Here is an 18,609-nt window from a genome sequence, read left to right on the forward strand (position 1 = left end):
CCAGCGCTGACTACCTCCTCTTCCTGATGTAAAAACATTGCATGCAGCCACCACTAGGGGCGCTCAGTGCAAACAGATTGTTACAGCTTCTATTTTAGTCAATTGTATCTGCTTAAAGGGAACCTGTCACCAGTTTTATGGTGTCCTAACTAAGGGCAACATAAATAAGTGACTGATTCTCTTAGCAAAATGCTCGGTCACTTTCTTTAATTGACCCAGTCAATCTGCCAACATCTTATATTGAAAAGCTCCAGCTGATAATGATGAGTCATGAATATTTATGAGCTCCTGACTCTCCCCGCCTACCGGCTGCAGATTGACAGTTTTTTCCATATGAATCAGCAGCAGGTGGGCAGGGGAGTGGCTATAGCTCTGAATTAAATAAACGCTGGACTCAATGACATCACGCTGGACTCAAATCAGCTCGTTAGCATGTGGCATGTGGCATCTTTGTGTGTATATTATGAGGCAACCATCTGTCACACCAGTAAGTGAATACATCTAAGGTACATTTTAGTAGTTAATGATTGTATATAATTAGTTAGATTATAATCAAATATCCACATGACAGGTTCCCTTTAAATGTGTATGCACTGAGCTCCCCCTAGTGGTAGCTGCAGGCAGCCAGCTTTATAGAAGGGAAGCAGTGATTTATCAGCGTACTTATCCAATTATATGGTGTGACTTTATTGAGAAATATGGTGCTCAGAATGAGCGCCACTTTTCGGACTTAGAAGTTGGGTAAAAAAGGGGAAGGCCAAGGGTGACTTTACAATTTATTTTTTTTTATCCAAATTTCTTACTTTTAAAGGGGTTATGCATGTTTGAGTGGTGTGTGTGGCAAACACCCCTCCTGGGCAGTCCTGCGGAGGAAGCATACTTACCCTGCACTGTCTGGCCTCCGCTGCTCCGCTCATATCCCTGGATGTAAACTAACGTTTTGATGCTGCTGCAGCCAATCGCTGGTCGCAGTGGTGACCTGCTCCCCTCGCATTATGACAAATGGTCATGTGATGCTTGGGGAGTAGGTCACTGCTGCAACCAGCAATTGGCTGCAGCAGCGCTAAACCGTAAGTTTACATCCAGGGACCTGAGTGGAGCAGCTGAGGCCAGACAGCGCAGGAGCCGGGAGCCAGCGTCGTGAAGCAGGTAAGTATGCTTCCCTCTGCAGGTCTGTTCAAGGACGTGGGCTTTTCCTACCCCCCACCCCCTAAACCTGCACTACCCCTCGAATTTAAAAAAAGAATCGGAAATCTGGGGTGTTGTGCATTGAACTCTACATTACGTGTCTGGTGGACGCACACCGGAAACTGGTAGGAGAGTGCGGCACATATTAAGTTTTGCTATGGGACCCTATGAGATCTGTGTACATCCCTGGTTGTCACCCAGTTAAGTGATATACCGTATGGCCCCCTGCATCTGTGAACATGGACATTTTTTACACCGAGTCCTCTAGGGGTATTTCCGTCTGAAAATATAATGGATGACTCCGTGTTCTTTTAGCTGTTGTAGATGCTCCTGGAACAGAATTTTGCTCAGCCGTGTGACCACAGTGTAGATTGCGGTGTAAATATTCCGCAGTCTGCTTTTCTCTCACGTTGCTTACAATACAATATTGCTGTGTATGGCGGGGATTGTATTACGCCTGCAGTGTAGGCCTCTGGATATCACTGGTATCTGAGATATCATTATGGAAGTCCGCTCATCTTCAATGTCACTTGGCTCATTATAACAAGAGGCGGATTATTTTTACGTCTTTATGTCTTCATATAATCTATATGTTAAATGGATGCCTCCGATGGATGTCACACGGTGGCAGCCGTCACCCATAGGGTCACACTGTATAAAAAGTATACATTGAATGTATATGATTTTTTACTGTATACCGTTTTATTGGGTAGAGAGCGATGGCCCCTATTAGCGATCAGAGCATGTATTTCATTTTTCAATATTATGGGGGTCTGGTCTGGCACTGTTATGGGGCACTGCTATTGTCACTTATAAGTGGCACTGCGGCTGTCACTCTTATGGGCAGTCTGGCTGTCTTTTATGTAATCAATGTGGCCGTCACTCTTATGGGGGTGTGCTGTGGCCGTCACTCTTATGGGGGTGTGCTGTGGCCGTCACTCTTATGGGGGTGTGCTGTGGCCGTCACTCTTATGGGGGTGTGCTGTGGCCGTCACTGTTATTGGGGGATGCTGTGGCTGTCACTGTTATTGGGGGTTGCTGTGGCTGTCTCCCTCGTGGGAACTTTAAGGCTGGTGCCATTATGGAAGACCTGTGGCTGTCTCTCTTACAGGGGTACTGTCTTTGTCACTCTTATTGGGGCAGTGTGACTGTCTTTTATGTGGATAGTGTCATTGTCACTGTTATGGGGTGCACAGGTGCCGTCACTGTTATGGGAGCACTGTGGATGGTACCATTATGGGGGCTTTGTAGCTGGCACCATTATGGTGGCACTATGGCAGTCTTCTTTATTGAGCACTATGGCAGTATCTGTCAGAATAGCACTATGGTTGTCACAGTGAGGGTGCATTCAGACAACTGTATTTCTGGGTCCGCACCCGTTCCGCAATTTGGCGGAATGTGTGCGGACCTATTCATTTCAAAGGGGCAAAAAATGTGAAATGTGCTGTCCACATCCGTAGTTCCATTCCGCAGGCCCGCAAAAAATATAGAGCATGTCCTATTCTTGTCCACATTTCTATGTAGGGCTGGCCCTGTGCGTGCCGCAAAATGCGTAACAAGCACGGCTGGTATCCTTGTTTTGCGGATCCGCAATTTGTGGTCGTCTGAATGTAGCCTTATAGGGATGCTGGGAAAGTCACTATTAGGGGCACTGTGTAGCTGTTTACAATGGTTGGGGAGTAGTCTAGGACTGAGTGTAGGAAGTTAGCACATTATAGTGCCGCACACAGAGAGATGGTGTTAACCCCTTCACACATTGTCATGTACAAGTACGTGAGGGAATGCGGCTTCTTGACGCATCCTCATGTGCATGTACGTGATGTGATCGGGTCGGTGCAAGAGCTGCACCCGCCCGATCCGCAGCACGGATAGCCGGGCCCCTGCTGCATCCGCCGCCATCGCTGTATGAGGTGATGCCGGCGGAATTACCCTTTCACATGGAGCAGTCAGGTGCGCTGACAGGGGGCCGATGGTTGCCACGGCAGCCTGATGCCTTACACGGGCATCGGGGCCTGCCAGCTACAGAAGCCCAGAAGATCCAGCCTGAGGGCTTGGTCTCCTAGGCAACTGTCAGCCTCTTACTGTGTAAGACTCTGACAGTTCAATTCGGTACAATACAGAACTGAATAGAAACGGGGATCAATCCCTGAAAGGGTGAAGTCAAATATGAAGACAAATGTGAAGACAAATATAAAAAGTAAAAAAAGTGAAATGTGTTTTTTTTTATAATAAAAAAATTAAAGTTTCAAGTAAAAAAAAAAAAGGCCCCCTCACCATAAATAGTGTTCAAATAAAATAAATAAAAACCAGACATATTAGGTATCACCGGGTCCGTAACGACGTGCTCTATAAAAATGTCAGCTGTCTAAAATCTATACAAATAAGTCACAGGGGCCTGATGGGATACACCCAAAGCTTTTAAAAGAGCTCAGCGGTGAACTAGCAAAACCATTAACAGATTTATTTAACCAATCACTGGCAACAGGAGTCGTCCCAGAAGATTGGAAATTAGCAAATGTTGTGCCCATTCACAAGAAAGGTAGTGGGGAGGAATCGGGCAACTATAGGCCAGTAAGCCTGACATCAATAGTGGGGAAATTAATGGAAACCATACTTAAGGAGAGGATTGTGGACCATCTAAAATCCCATGGATTGAAAGATGAAAAACAGCATGGGTTTACTTCAGGGAGATCATGTCAAACTAATCTTATTGATTTTTTTGATTGGGTGACTAAAATAATAGATGGAGGAGGTGCAGTAGACATCGCTTTTCTAGACTTTAGTAAGGCTTTCGATACTGTCCCACATAGAAGGCTTATCAATAAATTGCAGTCATTGGGCTTGGACTCCCATATTGTTGAATGGATTAGGCAGTGGCTGAGGGACAGGCAACAGAGGGTTGTAGTCAATGGAGTATATTCAGACCAAGGTCTTGTTACCAGTGGGGTACCTCAGGGATCTGTTCTGGGACCCATATTGTTTAATATCTTTATCAGCGAAATTGCAGAAGGCCTCGATTGTAAGGTGTGTCTTTTTGCTGATGACACAAAGATTTGTAACAGGGTTGATGTTCCTGGAGGGATACACCAAATGGAAAAGGACTTAGGAAAACTAGAGGAATGGGCAAAAATCTGGCAACTAAAATTTAATGTTGATAAGTGCAAAATAATGCACCTGGGGCGTAAAACCCAAGAGCAGAATATAAAATCAGTGATACAGTCCTAACCTCAGTATCTGAGGAAAGGGATTTAGGGGTCATTATTTCAGAAGACTTAAAGGTAGGCAGACAATGTCACAGAGCAGCAGGAAATGCTAGCAGAATGCTTGGGTGTATAGGGAGAGGAATTACCAGTAGACAGAGGGAGGCGCTCATGCCGCTCTACAGAGCACTAGTGAGACCTCATCTGGAGTATTGTGCTCAGTACTGGAGACCATATCTCCAGAAGGATATTGATACTTTGGAGAGAGTTCAGAGAAGAGCTACTAAACTGGTACATGGATTGCAGGATAAAACTTACCAGGAAAGATTAAAGGACCTTAACATGTATAGCTTGGAAGAAAGACGAGACAGAGGGGATATGATAGAAACTGCTAAATACATAAAGGGAATCAACAAGGTAAAAGAGGAGAGAATATTTAAAAGAAGAAAAACTGCTACAAGAGGACATAGTTTTAAATTAGCGGGGCAAAGGTTTAAAAGTAATATTAGGAAGTATTACTTTACTGAGAGAGTAGTGGATGCATGGAATAGCCTTCCTGCAGAAGTGGTAGCTGCAAATACAGTGGAGGAGTTTAAGCATGCATGGGATAGGCATAAGGCCATCCTTCATATAATATAGGGCCAGGGGCTATCCATAGTATTCAGTATATTGGGCAGACTAGATGGGCCAAATGGTTCTTATCTGCCGACACATTCTATGTTTCTATGTTTCTACATTATCTACCACCTCAGGTGAACATCGTAAAAAATAAATAAAAAATGAGCAAAAAATGAAATTTTTTGGTCACCTTACATCACAAAAAGTATGATTTCAAGCGATCAAAAAGTCATACGCACCCCAAAATCATACCAATCAAACCGTCATCTCATCCTGCAAAAAACTAGACCCTGCCTAAGACAATCGCCCAAAATATAAAAAAAACTATGGCTCTCAGAATATGGATACACTGAAGCAATTTTTTGTCACCTTACATCACAAAAAGTGTAATACCAAGCGATCAAAGTCATATGCACCCTCAAATAGTACCAATCAAACCGTCATCTCCTACCAAAAATAATAAAACCCCTACATAAGACAGTCGCCCAAAAAAACTAAAAAAATATGGCTTTCAGAATATGGAGACAATAACATTTTTTTTTTTTTTTAAATGCTTTATTATGTAAAACTGAAACAAACAACCAAAAAAAGTTACGGTATATTTGGTATTGTCGCATTCGTAACAACCTGCTCTTTAAAAATACCACATGATCTAACCTGTCAGATGAACATTGTAAATAACAAAAAATAAAAACTGTGCCAAGACAGCTATTTTTTTGTTACTTTGCCTCACAAAAAGATTAATATAGAGCAACCAAAAATCATATGTACCCTAAAAAAATACCAACAAAATTGCCACCTTATCCCGTAGTTTCCAAAATAGGGTCTTTTTTTTGGAGTTTCTTCCCTAGCGGTGCATCAGGGGTTCTTAACCCAGTGAAATCTGCCCTTAAAAAAACATGTGGCGTTCCTTTCCTCCTGCGCAATGCCGTGTGCCCGTACAGCAGTTTACAACCACATATGGGGTGTTTCTGTAAACTACAGAATCGGGGCAATAAATTTTGAGTTTTGTTTGGCTGTTAACCCTTGCTTTGTTACTGGTAAAAATTGATTAAAATATAAAATCTGCCAAAAAAGTGAAATTCTGAAATTTCCTCTACATTTTGCTTTAATTCTTGTGGAACACCTAAAGGGTTAACAAAGTTTGTAAAAATCAGTTTTGAATACCTTGAGGGTTGTAGTTTCTAAAATGGGGCCATTTTTGGGTGGTTTCTGTTATGTAAGCCCCACAAAGTGACTTCTGACCTGAACTGGTCCTTAAAAAGTGGGTTTTGGAAATTTTCTGAAAAATTTCAAAATTTGCTTCTAAATTTCTAAGCCTCCTAACGTCCGAAAAAAGACACAAAATGATCCAAACATGAAGTAGACATATGGGAAATGTAAAGTAATAATGATTTTAGGAGGTATCAGTATCTGTTTTAAAAGAAGAGAAGTTGAAATTTTGAAAATTGCGAATTTTTCCAAATGTTTGGTAAATTTGGTATTTTTTTTATAAATAAAAATGAAATATTTTGACTCAAATTTACCACTGTCATGAAGTACAATATGTGATGGGAAAACAATCTCAGAATGGCCTGGATAAGTAAAAGCGTTTTAAAGTTATCACCACATAAAGTGACACATGTCAGATTTGCAAAAAATGGCCTGGTGAAATATGGCAGGGTCCTGAAGGGGTTAATACGTTGTCAGTCTCATCTCCAGATACTTATACTTATGCTTGTTAATGATACTGACAACTCTCCATCTTTCCTTGCAGCACACATCCCTGGATGGATACCAGGAACCGCAAGTCCCTCCCACCAAGTCCAGCAGTAGACAAAGCCTCCCGCGATGTCGTAACTCCATAGCGTCCACCACCGACGAGCAACCGCACATCGGAAACTACCGTCTGCTAAAGACCATCGGCAAAGGAAACTTTGCCAAAGTGAAACTGGCCAGACATGTCCTGACCGGGCGAGAGGTGAGTGTGAATAACATGTGACCCCGGGGCAGAGGGACAGCATTCAGTCCTCACATAGATTTCCTCCCATTGTTTGGTTCACCTTGGACGGCCGAAAGGAGTCAAGCAAAGTCCGGTGGCTGTGAACGAGATAGGACGGGGCAGCCGGCCAATGCCCCATCCATGGCCTATTGTTGTCTGCACAGTGCTGTGTATTAAAGGTGTTCTTCTGCTGTGTAGCCTGTGCTCAGCCAAGTCAGCCCCACAGATGAAGCTGATGGACGGCTGTCCCTGACTGTAATCCATTTCTTTGCCTTGATTTCCTCGGCCCATGCAAGTCACATTGTGGAAAAGCTTCGGGAGGGGGGGGGGGGGGGGGGGGGGGCGACATTTGTACATTTTAGTGGACCTGTTGCCTCTCCTGACCTGTCTGTTTTAGTAAATACTTGTATTCCCCATGAAATAACAGTGCTGGAACATAATTTCTCAGAATTTTGAATTGTGCCCTCCCTCTGTTATACCACCTAGAAATGTAGGAATAAACTAACTACAGGGTTTTACCGTTCCCATTTTCAATAGCTTGTTTCCCGATGGGAGAGTGTGTAGCGACGCATCCTTTCCAATAGCATGGCAGTGGAATGGTAACACCCAGTTGTCCATTTAATCATTTTTCCACGGGGAATAACAGAGGGATGGAATCCTGAAGAGTCCTAAGTAAAGACGCCCAGTGTTGTCTTTTATAGGGAATACAAGTATTTAGCAAAACATACATCTTACCGCAGCTGATAGGACCTCAGTCCAGATTCCTAATTTCTCTCTGTTCAAGAGCAAAAAAGGTTTCTCAACTTAAAAAGGTTTTACCGTAATGATTACATTTTATCAAATGCCCGCAGTCTGCCTCCTAAAACAGAGGATTTATACTTAAGCCGCTCCAGGCCTCCAGCCTGCCCTTCTCTTTGTTCATGTTCCGTTCCCCGTAGTGTTTACATCTGGCTCTGCATGGGCGTGGCCACATACACTGCTCCAGCCAATTATTGGCTTCAGAGGTGACTTGCTTGTGGCCACATTACCACTGTAGCCAATCATTGGCTGGAGCCGTGAATGTGACCATGCCTATGCAGAGCCAGAATGGCGACAAGAAGATGGAGACGTGAAGCAGGTAAGTATAAATCTTCTGTTTCAGGAGGCATGTAATTATCACCTGAGAACCCCTTTAAAACATCTGGTGGGTCTGCATATAACTCTGCAAGGACTTTCTTGAACTTCTGTTCCGAGACCGTGTAGCTGCAGGAATGGGGAGGTGCTTGTCACCTGGACTCCCCATAGAGAAGATGGAGATGGTTTAATACTGTCCCAGCCCTCCCTATCCCTGTATACACAGGCCAGTATGCTTCATGCTCTGGTCCCAATGATCTGTGATCACTTGGTAGCTGCATGAGCTCCAGGACTTTAGCAGACCCAGATCAGCTGTGCAGCGAGGCTCCAGAGACTGTATCCCCCTGTCAGTCGGAGTAGCAGGAGAAATCGGCAAAAAAATAAAAAATTTCATGTTAAATGCCCCCAGAAGGTCCTGTAGGACCTTTATGGGGGAACAGCTTGTACAATTCAATACAAATAAAGCAAGCTAAAATGAAGATTAAGAGAACTACACCTCTAACCCTCACTGCAGCTTCTCTTCTAGCCCCGCACCCAGGGACAGTGAGCTATATATTTTATAACAAAACGAATGTAACAGAAAAGGGACAGAATAAAAAAAATAATAATAATTTTAGTTGCACCGTGTGCTATTAAAAATGTGAAAACCTCTCATTTATAAAAAGTGACATAAAGATTTGTGCATCACCATAAAAAGATCCAAAAATATTTTGAATACCCAAAAAAATAAATAATTATTGCTTACAAACCTACATATACTAAAAACAATATAAAATGTGTCCGGTTAAAGCTATGAATCTGAAAATCTTATTTTTCTGTGCAGGTGGCAGTGAAAATAATTGACAAGACTCAGCTAAATCCTACCAGTCTACAAAAGGTAAGATTCCCATTTTCCTAATACTTTGCCTGCTCTAAAAGGACTGTCCAGGCTACAGATCCTGAAAACCCATCCTTTTGATACATCACCAGTATCAGGTCGGTGGGGGTCTGACACCTGACACCCCCACCAATCAGTGGTTTGGGACAGCCGCAGAGCTGGAAAATATATAGTGTATTAAAGGGGTTAAACCCGGACATACCCATTTTTTCACCCAAGGAGCCCCACTAAGATGAGCATCGGAGCATTTCATGCGCATTTTCAGGAGATCTGGTGACGTACTAGTCTCTCCTTAGGGCTGCCAGGTGGAGGCTTCCGCCCAGCAGTAAGCCCGGTGGCGTCACCGGCACTGATGGGCGGGCTAGGGCAGCGTCATCCCATTCAACTGGGAGCTGAGCTGATTACGCCGGCCCCTGAAACTACACATATTGTATAGAGTTTTCTGCTTCCACTCCATACACTATATAGTGTCCAGCGCCATAGCTGCCCCAAACCGTTAATCGAGAGGGTGTCAGTTGTCGGGCCCCAAGTGATCTAATATTAATGACCTATCCATAGAATATATCTTTGTATGGGATAGCGTAGTAGACTGCTTTCTTCCATACAGTTGAAAAAACTGTATACCAGTGTGTTCTGGCAAAAAGCAGGTGTCAAGTGAATGTGGCCCTAAGGCTAAATGATTACTGGGACCCCCACGATTGCTGTAATGGGGGTCCCATGAGCCTCACCCATATGACCAGGATGAGGAGGAGCAGTGGTCGAGCATGTGTACTGCTTCTCCATTCAGACTCTATGGGACTGATGGAAACAGCTAAACGATTGAGTAGGAACGGGGAGACTGGTAATGGTATTTTACTAGGACATACCATTGCATTATGGTCAGGCCTCCTGCACACGAACTTTGTGCCTCTGTTCCGTGCATTGGGGACTGCGATTTGCAGTCCCCAATGCACGGGCAACGTCCGTGAGGCGGCTGGGACGGATCGAGACCCATTCAACTTTTATGGGTCAGTGATCCATCCGCTCCGAAAAAAAAAAGAACAAGTTAAAAAAAAAATTGCGAAGCGGAGGCACGGACAGAAGCACTTCGTAGTTCCGATCCATGCTTCCGTTACGCATCTCTGTAATGCGAAACACACGCGGGCCTGGGCCCGTGTATTGCGGACCCGCCGTATGTGGGCCGCAATACGACCACGGGCACACTATGTTCGTATGCAAGAGGCCTCAGTGGAGGTCCAAACTCTATGACTCCTTCTAATCCTGTGTATGAAGGGACTGTAGCGTTGATTGAGCACTGCATCCTTTCCTAGCTTTGGGTGTGCAGGTATCTGCTGCCAGTCCCATTTGTTTTAACGGGGCTATGCTGCAGTACCTTACACATCTGAGTGACTGGGGTGCCGCTCTTCGGGAAAAAATAACAAAGGGGACGAAGGCTGTCAACTAGCGGTAGGGCCTCTTCATTCTCATGATTATACTACTAGGGGTATTCCAGCAGTATTTTTCTATATCGTTTATGGCCCAAAAAGGCTTAAAAATAAGAGATTCCGTACTTGCCCTCACTTAGTCCTCTCTGCTGCCTTTCTGAAACTGCTTCGGGACCTACTGCTCTTCACTCCATAGTCCCAGCTGGACCCCCAGAATTTCCAGAAGATGCATGCTCAGCCTCAAACTAGCCATAGCAGTACCCTTTTCAGCCTGTGATTGTCTAAGCAGACGTAGCTATCGGTTGAGCGAGCGTTCAGAGGACAGCTGGCTATCTAATGTGTATGGCCGGCTCTAGGAAGTGCTTCTGCTGTGCACTGATACGGCCCATAATTGAGCACTGATTGGGTGTTACTGAACGTGTCTACGACCAGGTGTTGCCAAAATGTGCAAGCGTTTGGCATCATTTGTTTAATCCAGTGCCATACATTAGTCACACTGCTTAGAAGTTAAAGGGAACTCTCCCACAACATTACTTTTGACTTCCGTGAGGAAAAAAATTAAATAAAATGTGTAGCCCTGGTCATAGGGTCTTTAAAAAGGTTTTATATACATTAAATGTTATTTTAATGAGTAAATTAGTCATTTACTTTCTGACAAAAATGCCCCAGTTGCGAGGAATTCTATATAATGGCGCCCCCTAGTGTTTAATCCTTATAGTAATATGCACGTCCACCACCTGAGGTGGTCGCACATGCTCAGTTACGTCCTTCAACTGCCACCAGCCCCGTCTACTGTTAGACGCTATGACCGTTACAGGGAGAGAGCTGTATGAGGAAGGACATGCCACCTGAGAAAGGATGCGCCCCATGAGATTCAGCAGAAAGGACTTGCCCCCTGAGCTTCCAGTCTTGAGAAAATCTAACATAGTCTCTGAATTTATGTGAGTAACAGGGCTGGTTCTAGCTTTGTTAGAAAGGTATTGTCATGTACTGTGTGATGTCTGATTTTCAGTTTTTACATCAATCATAGAATAACCCTTTTAAAGGGTTCTCCTCTTCAGTGTTCGATGAGCTGCTAATAATGGAGGGGTACTGTAGGTAGGCCTCCCCATAACCAACTGTTATGTACTCCAGAAAGCATCTGGTGCGTGCTCATTTTCCTTGCAGGAGCACTGCAGGATAAATTTGTATTACATGGCACCCATTGATATGATCAAGACTGTCCAGAGGGAGGGTTGCCCTTTTCAGCATCTTTCGACTCTTTATAATAGAATGAGGTCCCAGCAGGTAACCCTTTCCACACCCTATAGTGACCCAATAGAACTGCAGTTCTCAATAGAACTTTTAGTTTCTTTTTAAAAAATCTGATTAATATGACTCCGAGAAGAGTATAGTTTACATGCTCCCTTGCCCAAGTATTCTGAGACAGAATGGTTTCTATTGATCTGATGCCTGATAATCCAATTGAAAACATTGTGCTTGGCTCTGCACTGGCACCTCGGCGATAAGAAAAGCAACTTTGTAACAGTAATGTTCTGTAATCTGACATCTCACTCTGCACTATTAATCAGATTTTTCTAAAAATCTTTTTTTAACAACTATATTGTAAGTGAAGAACATTGTTGCCACTTTTTAGACTTTTTTTTTTTTTCAGCACACGCATTAGGGCCTATTCGTGATCTACGATGTTGTCATGTACCCACAGAAGCAATCCATTTTGTTTTTTTGTCCTTTCTCCTCGAAGTTGGCACGCATACCAGGCCCAGTTGGTGTTGTTACGTTTCATGCTGAGAAACAGCACTTCAGGCTGGATTAGAGCGTCGGGCGGTTGATTCATCAAACCGTTTAATATAACTCACCGCTCGATGAATCAGCTGGTTTAACAACTTGGCTTGAAGTGATATTTTCTTTGGGTCTATAAATAACGCTGAGGACTGTCGACCCCTCGCTGAACACTGAGCCGAGTATGAATGTAAATCAATTTATTTATAGAATGATCAGTAATTTTGCACTAAAAACTTTTTTTTATTTGCCTGTCATGGAACCTTTACATCTCAAAATATAGAACACAGACCAATCCTCTAATATCACAAGCTGCTTTGCTTAGTTTTTTAGGATGGAGAATCCTTTATGGGCCGGAGCTCATAAAGTAGGGCATCACTATGTGAAGAGTATTTACTGTCACGTCAGGTAGGGAACAGTTTAGACCTCCACCCAAACTACTGTCCCTACCTACTTGGATGATCAGCCCTAAACGCGGGCCCCCAACTGGGTGACTGTCCCTGACTAAGTACGCCTGACCCAAGGAAGAGTCACAAGAACCACCCTATACATGCACATCCGACAATAGCCAAGTAGTGAAATATATATAAAGTTTATTGAACACACCAACAAACGCACATTTAAAAAAATTGTATACAATATGAACAGCTTGTCGGTGTAAAAATGGGTATCACCGACACATACAGAGTCCACTGAACGTCCACTGAATAGGGACATACAATATAACCCAGCTATACAAAATATGCACCAATATAACCCAGCTATACAACATGGAGACCCTTGAGGAAGCCGGACTGCGCCGGCGATACGCGTTGGGCGTTACTCATCTATTCAGGTCCAGGTTTTGGCTCTTGCTACTTGACCTCATTGTGGTCTTCTTTTATCATTAGTGGCCTTACCTTATCTGACATTATCTCCATGTTGTTTATAGGTGCATATTTTGTATAGCTGGGTTATATTGTGTGGACGTTCAGTGGACTCTGTATGTGTCGGTGATACCCATTTTTACACCGACAAGCTGTTCATATTGTATACAATTTTTTTAAATGTGCGTTTGTTGGTGTGTTCAATAAACTTTATATATATTTCACTACTTGGCTATTGTCGGATGTGCATGTATAGGGTGGTTCTTGTGACTCTTCCTTGGGTCAGGCGTATTTAGTACCACTTTTTACCACCCTTTTGCACTCTCAGGATCACTCATATTTATTGGTGTGCCCCCTATTTTCAAATTTACTGTCCCTGACTAAGTGTGCAGGACCTACTTAGGGGAGACAAAATAGAAATCAGACAGGCCGAGTCTAAACCAGAGAATACCATCAGAACCAAGGAAGAAACAAATGCAGTGTAATATACCAAGCAGGGTCAGGTCAGAAGTCCAGTTTTCCACATGAAACACAAACTAAGGGCCCGTGCACACGGCCGTAGCTATTTTTGCCATTCACAAAACATGGTTACCGGCCGTGTGCGTTCCGCATTTTGAGGATCGATACATCCTGCCCTCTGTTAGAACTATTCTTGTCTGCAAAACGGACAAGAATAGGACATGTTCTATGTTTTTTTTTTTTTTGCTGGTCCGTGGAACTGACATACGGATGTGGAGAGCACACGGTGTGCTGTCTGCATCTTTTGCTGCCCCATGGAAATGAATGGGTCTGCATCCATAGCGCAAAAAATGCGGATCAGATATGGACCATAGCTACGGTTGTGTGCATGAGCTCTAAGCATGTGAGGCAAGAAAACTAAATTACAGAGAACTGTGGCCAGCATGCACGTACAGAATTAGTTGCTAATAAATGCATGGAGTAGGCTCACAAGCTGAGCCCACCCTATATATGGTGGGTGCTGGCTGTGTTATATAGCTGAAACCTGCCTGCAGTGGCCTGGATCGAAGATACTCCGTAACATATGAGTGGTTAAACAGCTGAGATCGGTCAATAGCAACTGAGGCATCTGAGCAGTTAGAGGGAGCATGCTCCCTCTGTCCTCCGATCGGTGCCCCCACAACTACATAATTGCAAGGTGCAATGCAGAAGTTTTGCTATGAATAGTACAAGCAATGAAGCCCTCTCAGGGGATTAATGGAAAAAAGGGAAAAATTCTTACTATAAAAGTTTTTTTTAACAATACTGAATAAGCTAAAAGTATTACAAATTAAATAAAACCCTTTTTCTCGATTCTCATATAACAAAATAAAATCGGTAGGAAAAATAAACATATTGGGTATTACCGCATTCAAAATAACTAAAGTAACATGGTATCACACCTGGTTAATAACGTCAAAATAAACCCAAGGCCAATAGTTTTTCTTTTTGGTCAACTTGCCCCCCAGAAAAAAATCTATAAAAAAAATAATCAAAAAGTCACATGTGCACAAAAATGGTATGAAACGAACTATGGCTCGTCCTGCAAAACAACACGCTCTCCCACTGCTCTAAAGTTATGGGTGTCAGAATATGGAAACACAAAGACATTTTAAATAAATAAAATACTGGGCACTCTCCAAATATATGTACCTCACAGTTTATTGATAATATTAAGCAAGCAATTCATAAAACACACATGATTAGAATGATTAATAAAACATATATATAAAAATATATAAAAAACTAAATGAGTTAATAAAAATATATCAAGAGCCCTGGGTAATGATATGTCCCAAATCTGTGGGGATGATAATGCTAGATGTAAATGTCCATTCCACTTTGATGGTAAAATTCTGTACAGTCTTTGCAAGAAAAATGAAATCCACAGTATTATTGTCCTTCAAGTAGAAGACAGAAAAGTAGCTGGTGAATAGCAGTGATTGATACGTGCGGCGTCCCGCTGTTACTCACTGTTACGATGTTACACCAGATTCTGCTGCTGTGCCAAAGCCTTTAGGAGTTGTAGATAGGATCGGTATTTCCTTCGGTCCTTTCCCCACGCTGTCTTTTAACACGCCGCTCTATAGATGTAAGTTTCGGCGCTTGTTGCATTCATCGGCTCCTTTTTCAGCGCTGGACGAGCGTCATACGTCCCTCTAGTGAATCTATGTCGGATGCGCCTTGGATCTCCGATCTTGACAGGGTTAACTTGGGGTGTACGTGGTCCTTCGGCTGGCAAGTTCAATGTCCATAGGGGGGTTTTTCTGGTGTAAAGAAAAACCCCCCTATGGACATTGAACTTGCCAGCCGAAGGACCACGTACACCCCAAGTTAACCCTGTCAAGATCGGAGATCCAAGGCGCATCCGACATAGATTCACTAGAGGGACGTATGACGCTCGTCCAGCGCTGAAAAAGGAGCCGATGAATGCAACAAGCGCCGAAACTTACATCTATAGAGCGGCGTGTTAAAAGACAGCGTGGGGAAAGGACCGAAGGAAATACCGATCCTATCTACAACTCCTAAAGGCTTTGGCACAGCAGCAGAATCTGGTGTAACATCGTAACAGTGAGTAACAGCGGGACGCCGCACGTATCAATCACTGCTATTCACCAGCTACTTTTCTGTCTTCTACTTGAAGGACAATAATACTGTGGATTTCATTTTTCTTGCAAAGACTGTACAGAATTTTACCATCAAAGTGGAATGGACATTTACATCTAGCATTATCATCCCCACAGATTTGGGACATATCATTACCCAGGGCTCTTGATATATTTTTATTAACTCATTTAGTTTTTTATATATTTTTATATATATGTTTTATTAATCATTCTAATCATGTGTGTTTTATGAATTGCTTGCTTAATATTATCAATAAACTGTGAGGTACATATATTTGGAGAGTGCCCAGTATTTTATTTATTTACTATTCACTTTTAAAAGGAAGGGTGATTCCTTTTTTACTGAGAGCACCTCCTCCATTGTTTGCACCATTCCTGTGCGTCACTCTCTGCACGTTTTTACAAAGAAATTTTATTTAAAAAAAAAAAGAAGTTTTTTTTTTATTTTTTAATTAGTAAAACATAACAAAAACAAATTATATACATAAACTTACATGCATGTCATGTTTACTGCTCAATGAACACCAAAAACAAAGGCGGAATTGCATTTTTTTCATTTGCACCCCATAAATTATTATTTTTTTATAGTATCTCAATATATTATACAACTTCCAGCAAAAAACAAAAAAAACAAACAAAGGCCCTTCTACAGATATTTCAATAGAAAATTTTAAAAGGTATGACTGTTCGAAGACAGAGCAGAAAAAACAAAAACTTCATCCCCAAAAATAGCTTGGTCCTTAAGAGGGTTAAAGGAATTTTTTGTTTTACATAAGGTCTTGCAGCCCTTTTTATGTCTTTATGGGCTAATCAGTCGGCCCTGCATCTAGGTCATGAGAGAGGTCTGTCTCTCCACTGAATACAGCCCAAATAGAGTCGTGGCATCCTCAGGTTTCTTCCACCGATCTTCCCTATTTATAGAGTCTTGTTGCCAACTCCTTATCCTTAGGATCTAAGCCGAATCTTCTTCGATGGAATCTTCTAATCTCAACTATGGCCTTCTAATCATCCTTCAGCTTCCAAAATTTAATTTCATTACATAGAGATTTGATTATGATCTATCTGGGCAGTAAGCCCGGACCACAGTAGTCATGAAAGTCTTATCAAGTCTTATACAGGATCTACATTTCTTTGTTCCGTCGTCAGGCCTTCTGCCTTCAGGAGGCAAGACATACTGTACTTCTGCATTTCTTGAGTTTGGTTTTCAGGTCAATTTTTAACTTTTGTCTCCACTTTTTTTTTTTTTTTTTTACTGGGGGAATTAAAATTGTTGAAAAAGTGTTCCATATTGAAAAAAAATTCATGGCTTTTTTTCTTGGCAAACTTTTTAACAGTTTCTGACCAGGGTCAACCATGGGAGTTGTTGGTTGACAGATGGTTGACAAACATACTTTTGTCTGATATTTACCCATGCATAGATAAATATCATCAGATGGAGCAGAAGTAATATCCAAGCTCTTTTATGATGTCCGACATATGAAAGTCTGTATATCTTGGCTGACTAATGGGCCTTTTTAACCAGGGTGATTGCCTCAATTGATCATTCTTATGGACATTTGTTCCCCATAATTGCCCATTGTAAACATGTTCAGAGCTTGAATGACAAATTGTAATTCATTTGTTGCTCATGTTGCTCAGTGATCTCATTTTATGAAAACACAAAAATAATCTTTTTTTGATGGCTGCACATTAATTCGAGGGTTTTGTGCTATTGCTTGTAATGGAAACAAATCAGTTGTGAATAGTTGTACTCTCGTTCCCGATAATCACCTAGTGTTAAGGACCCTTAAACAAGCACTGATCGACTAAGGGCTCTTTCACACTTGCGTTGTCCGGATCCGTCGTGTACTCCATTTGCCGGAATTACACGCCGGATCCGGAAAAACGCAAGTGAACTGAAAGCATTTGAAGATGGATCAGTCTTCAAAATGCGTTCAGTGTTACTATGGCAGCCAGGACGCTATTAAAGTCCTGGTTGCCATAGTAGTAGTGGGGAGCAGTATACTTACCGTCCGTGCGGCTCCCGGGGCGCTCCAGAATGACGTCAGAGCGCCCCATGCGCATGGATGACGTGATCCATGCGATCACGTCATCCATGCGCGTGGGGCGCCCTGAAGTCACTCTGAAGCGCCCCGGGAGCCGCACCGACGGTAAGTATACTGCTCCCCCGCTCCCCACTACACTTTACCATGGCAAACAGGACTTTAGCGTCCTGGCAGCCATGGTAACCATTCAGAAAAAGCTAAACGTCGGATCCGGTAATGCGCCGAAACGACGTTTAGCTGAAGGCCGGATCCGGATTAATGCCTTTCAATGGGCATTAATTCCAGATCCGGCCTTGCGGCAAGTTTTCAGGATTTTTGGCCGGAGCAAGAAGCGCAGCATGCTGCAGTATTTTCTCCGGCCAAAAAACGTTCCAGTCCTGGATTTCTCTCCATTCAGAATGCATGGGGATAATCCTGATCAGGATTCTTCTGGCATAGAGCCCCGACGACGGAACTCTATGCCGGAAAAGAACAACGCAAGTGTGAAAGAGCCCTAAATCATCAGTCCGTTCTTTTTCAGGCAATTTATCTGACCGTGTAAAAGGAATCATTTGCACAAAAGAATGTGGCCAATTAAAAGTTGGTAATTGGGGTGGAAACCGTTGAAATTGATTGTTTTGGTGGATACTTACCACCAGTCTGTGACCAGATTTAGAGACTGCTTTGTTCCTTCCTGTTGCTTTAACAGAGGACCCAAGATCAAAATAAGTCCTCCCAGTATGGTTCTTGATTTTGCCACCGAGAACAGTAGTATTTGGTTCTCGTTCCTCCTCTTCTTGCATTTTCCCTGACCCACTTGCTTACATAGAAAAGAGGACCCCAAGATCAAAATGAGTCCTCCCAAGTGTGGTGCTGGATTTTGTCACCGACAACAGTAGTATCTGGTTCTTG

General features: G+C 42.8%; 1 protein-coding gene across 1 annotated transcript in view; it reads left to right on the forward strand.

Moving 5' to 3' along the window:
• MARK1 (microtubule affinity regulating kinase 1) overlaps positions 1-8,977 on the forward strand; it is a gene marked incomplete at its 3' end in the record, with an annotated part of 54,912 nt that extends 45,935 nt beyond the window's left edge. Inside the window, exons 2-3 of the mRNA XM_044273957.1 lie at positions 6,763-6,966; positions 8,924-8,977. Coding sequence (XP_044129892.1) covers positions 6,763-6,966; positions 8,924-8,977 — 258 coding nt within the window. The remainder of the gene's footprint in view (positions 1-6,762; positions 6,967-8,923) is intronic.
• Positions 8,978-18,609: the final 9,632 nt, after the last annotated feature.

The sequence above is a fragment of the Bufo gargarizans genome, unplaced genomic scaffold (assembly GCF_014858855.1).
Source record: "Bufo gargarizans isolate SCDJY-AF-19 unplaced genomic scaffold, ASM1485885v1 original_scaffold_1365_pilon, whole genome shotgun sequence".
In the NCBI taxonomy this organism is placed as follows: Eukaryota; Metazoa; Chordata; class Amphibia; order Anura; family Bufonidae; genus Bufo; species Bufo gargarizans.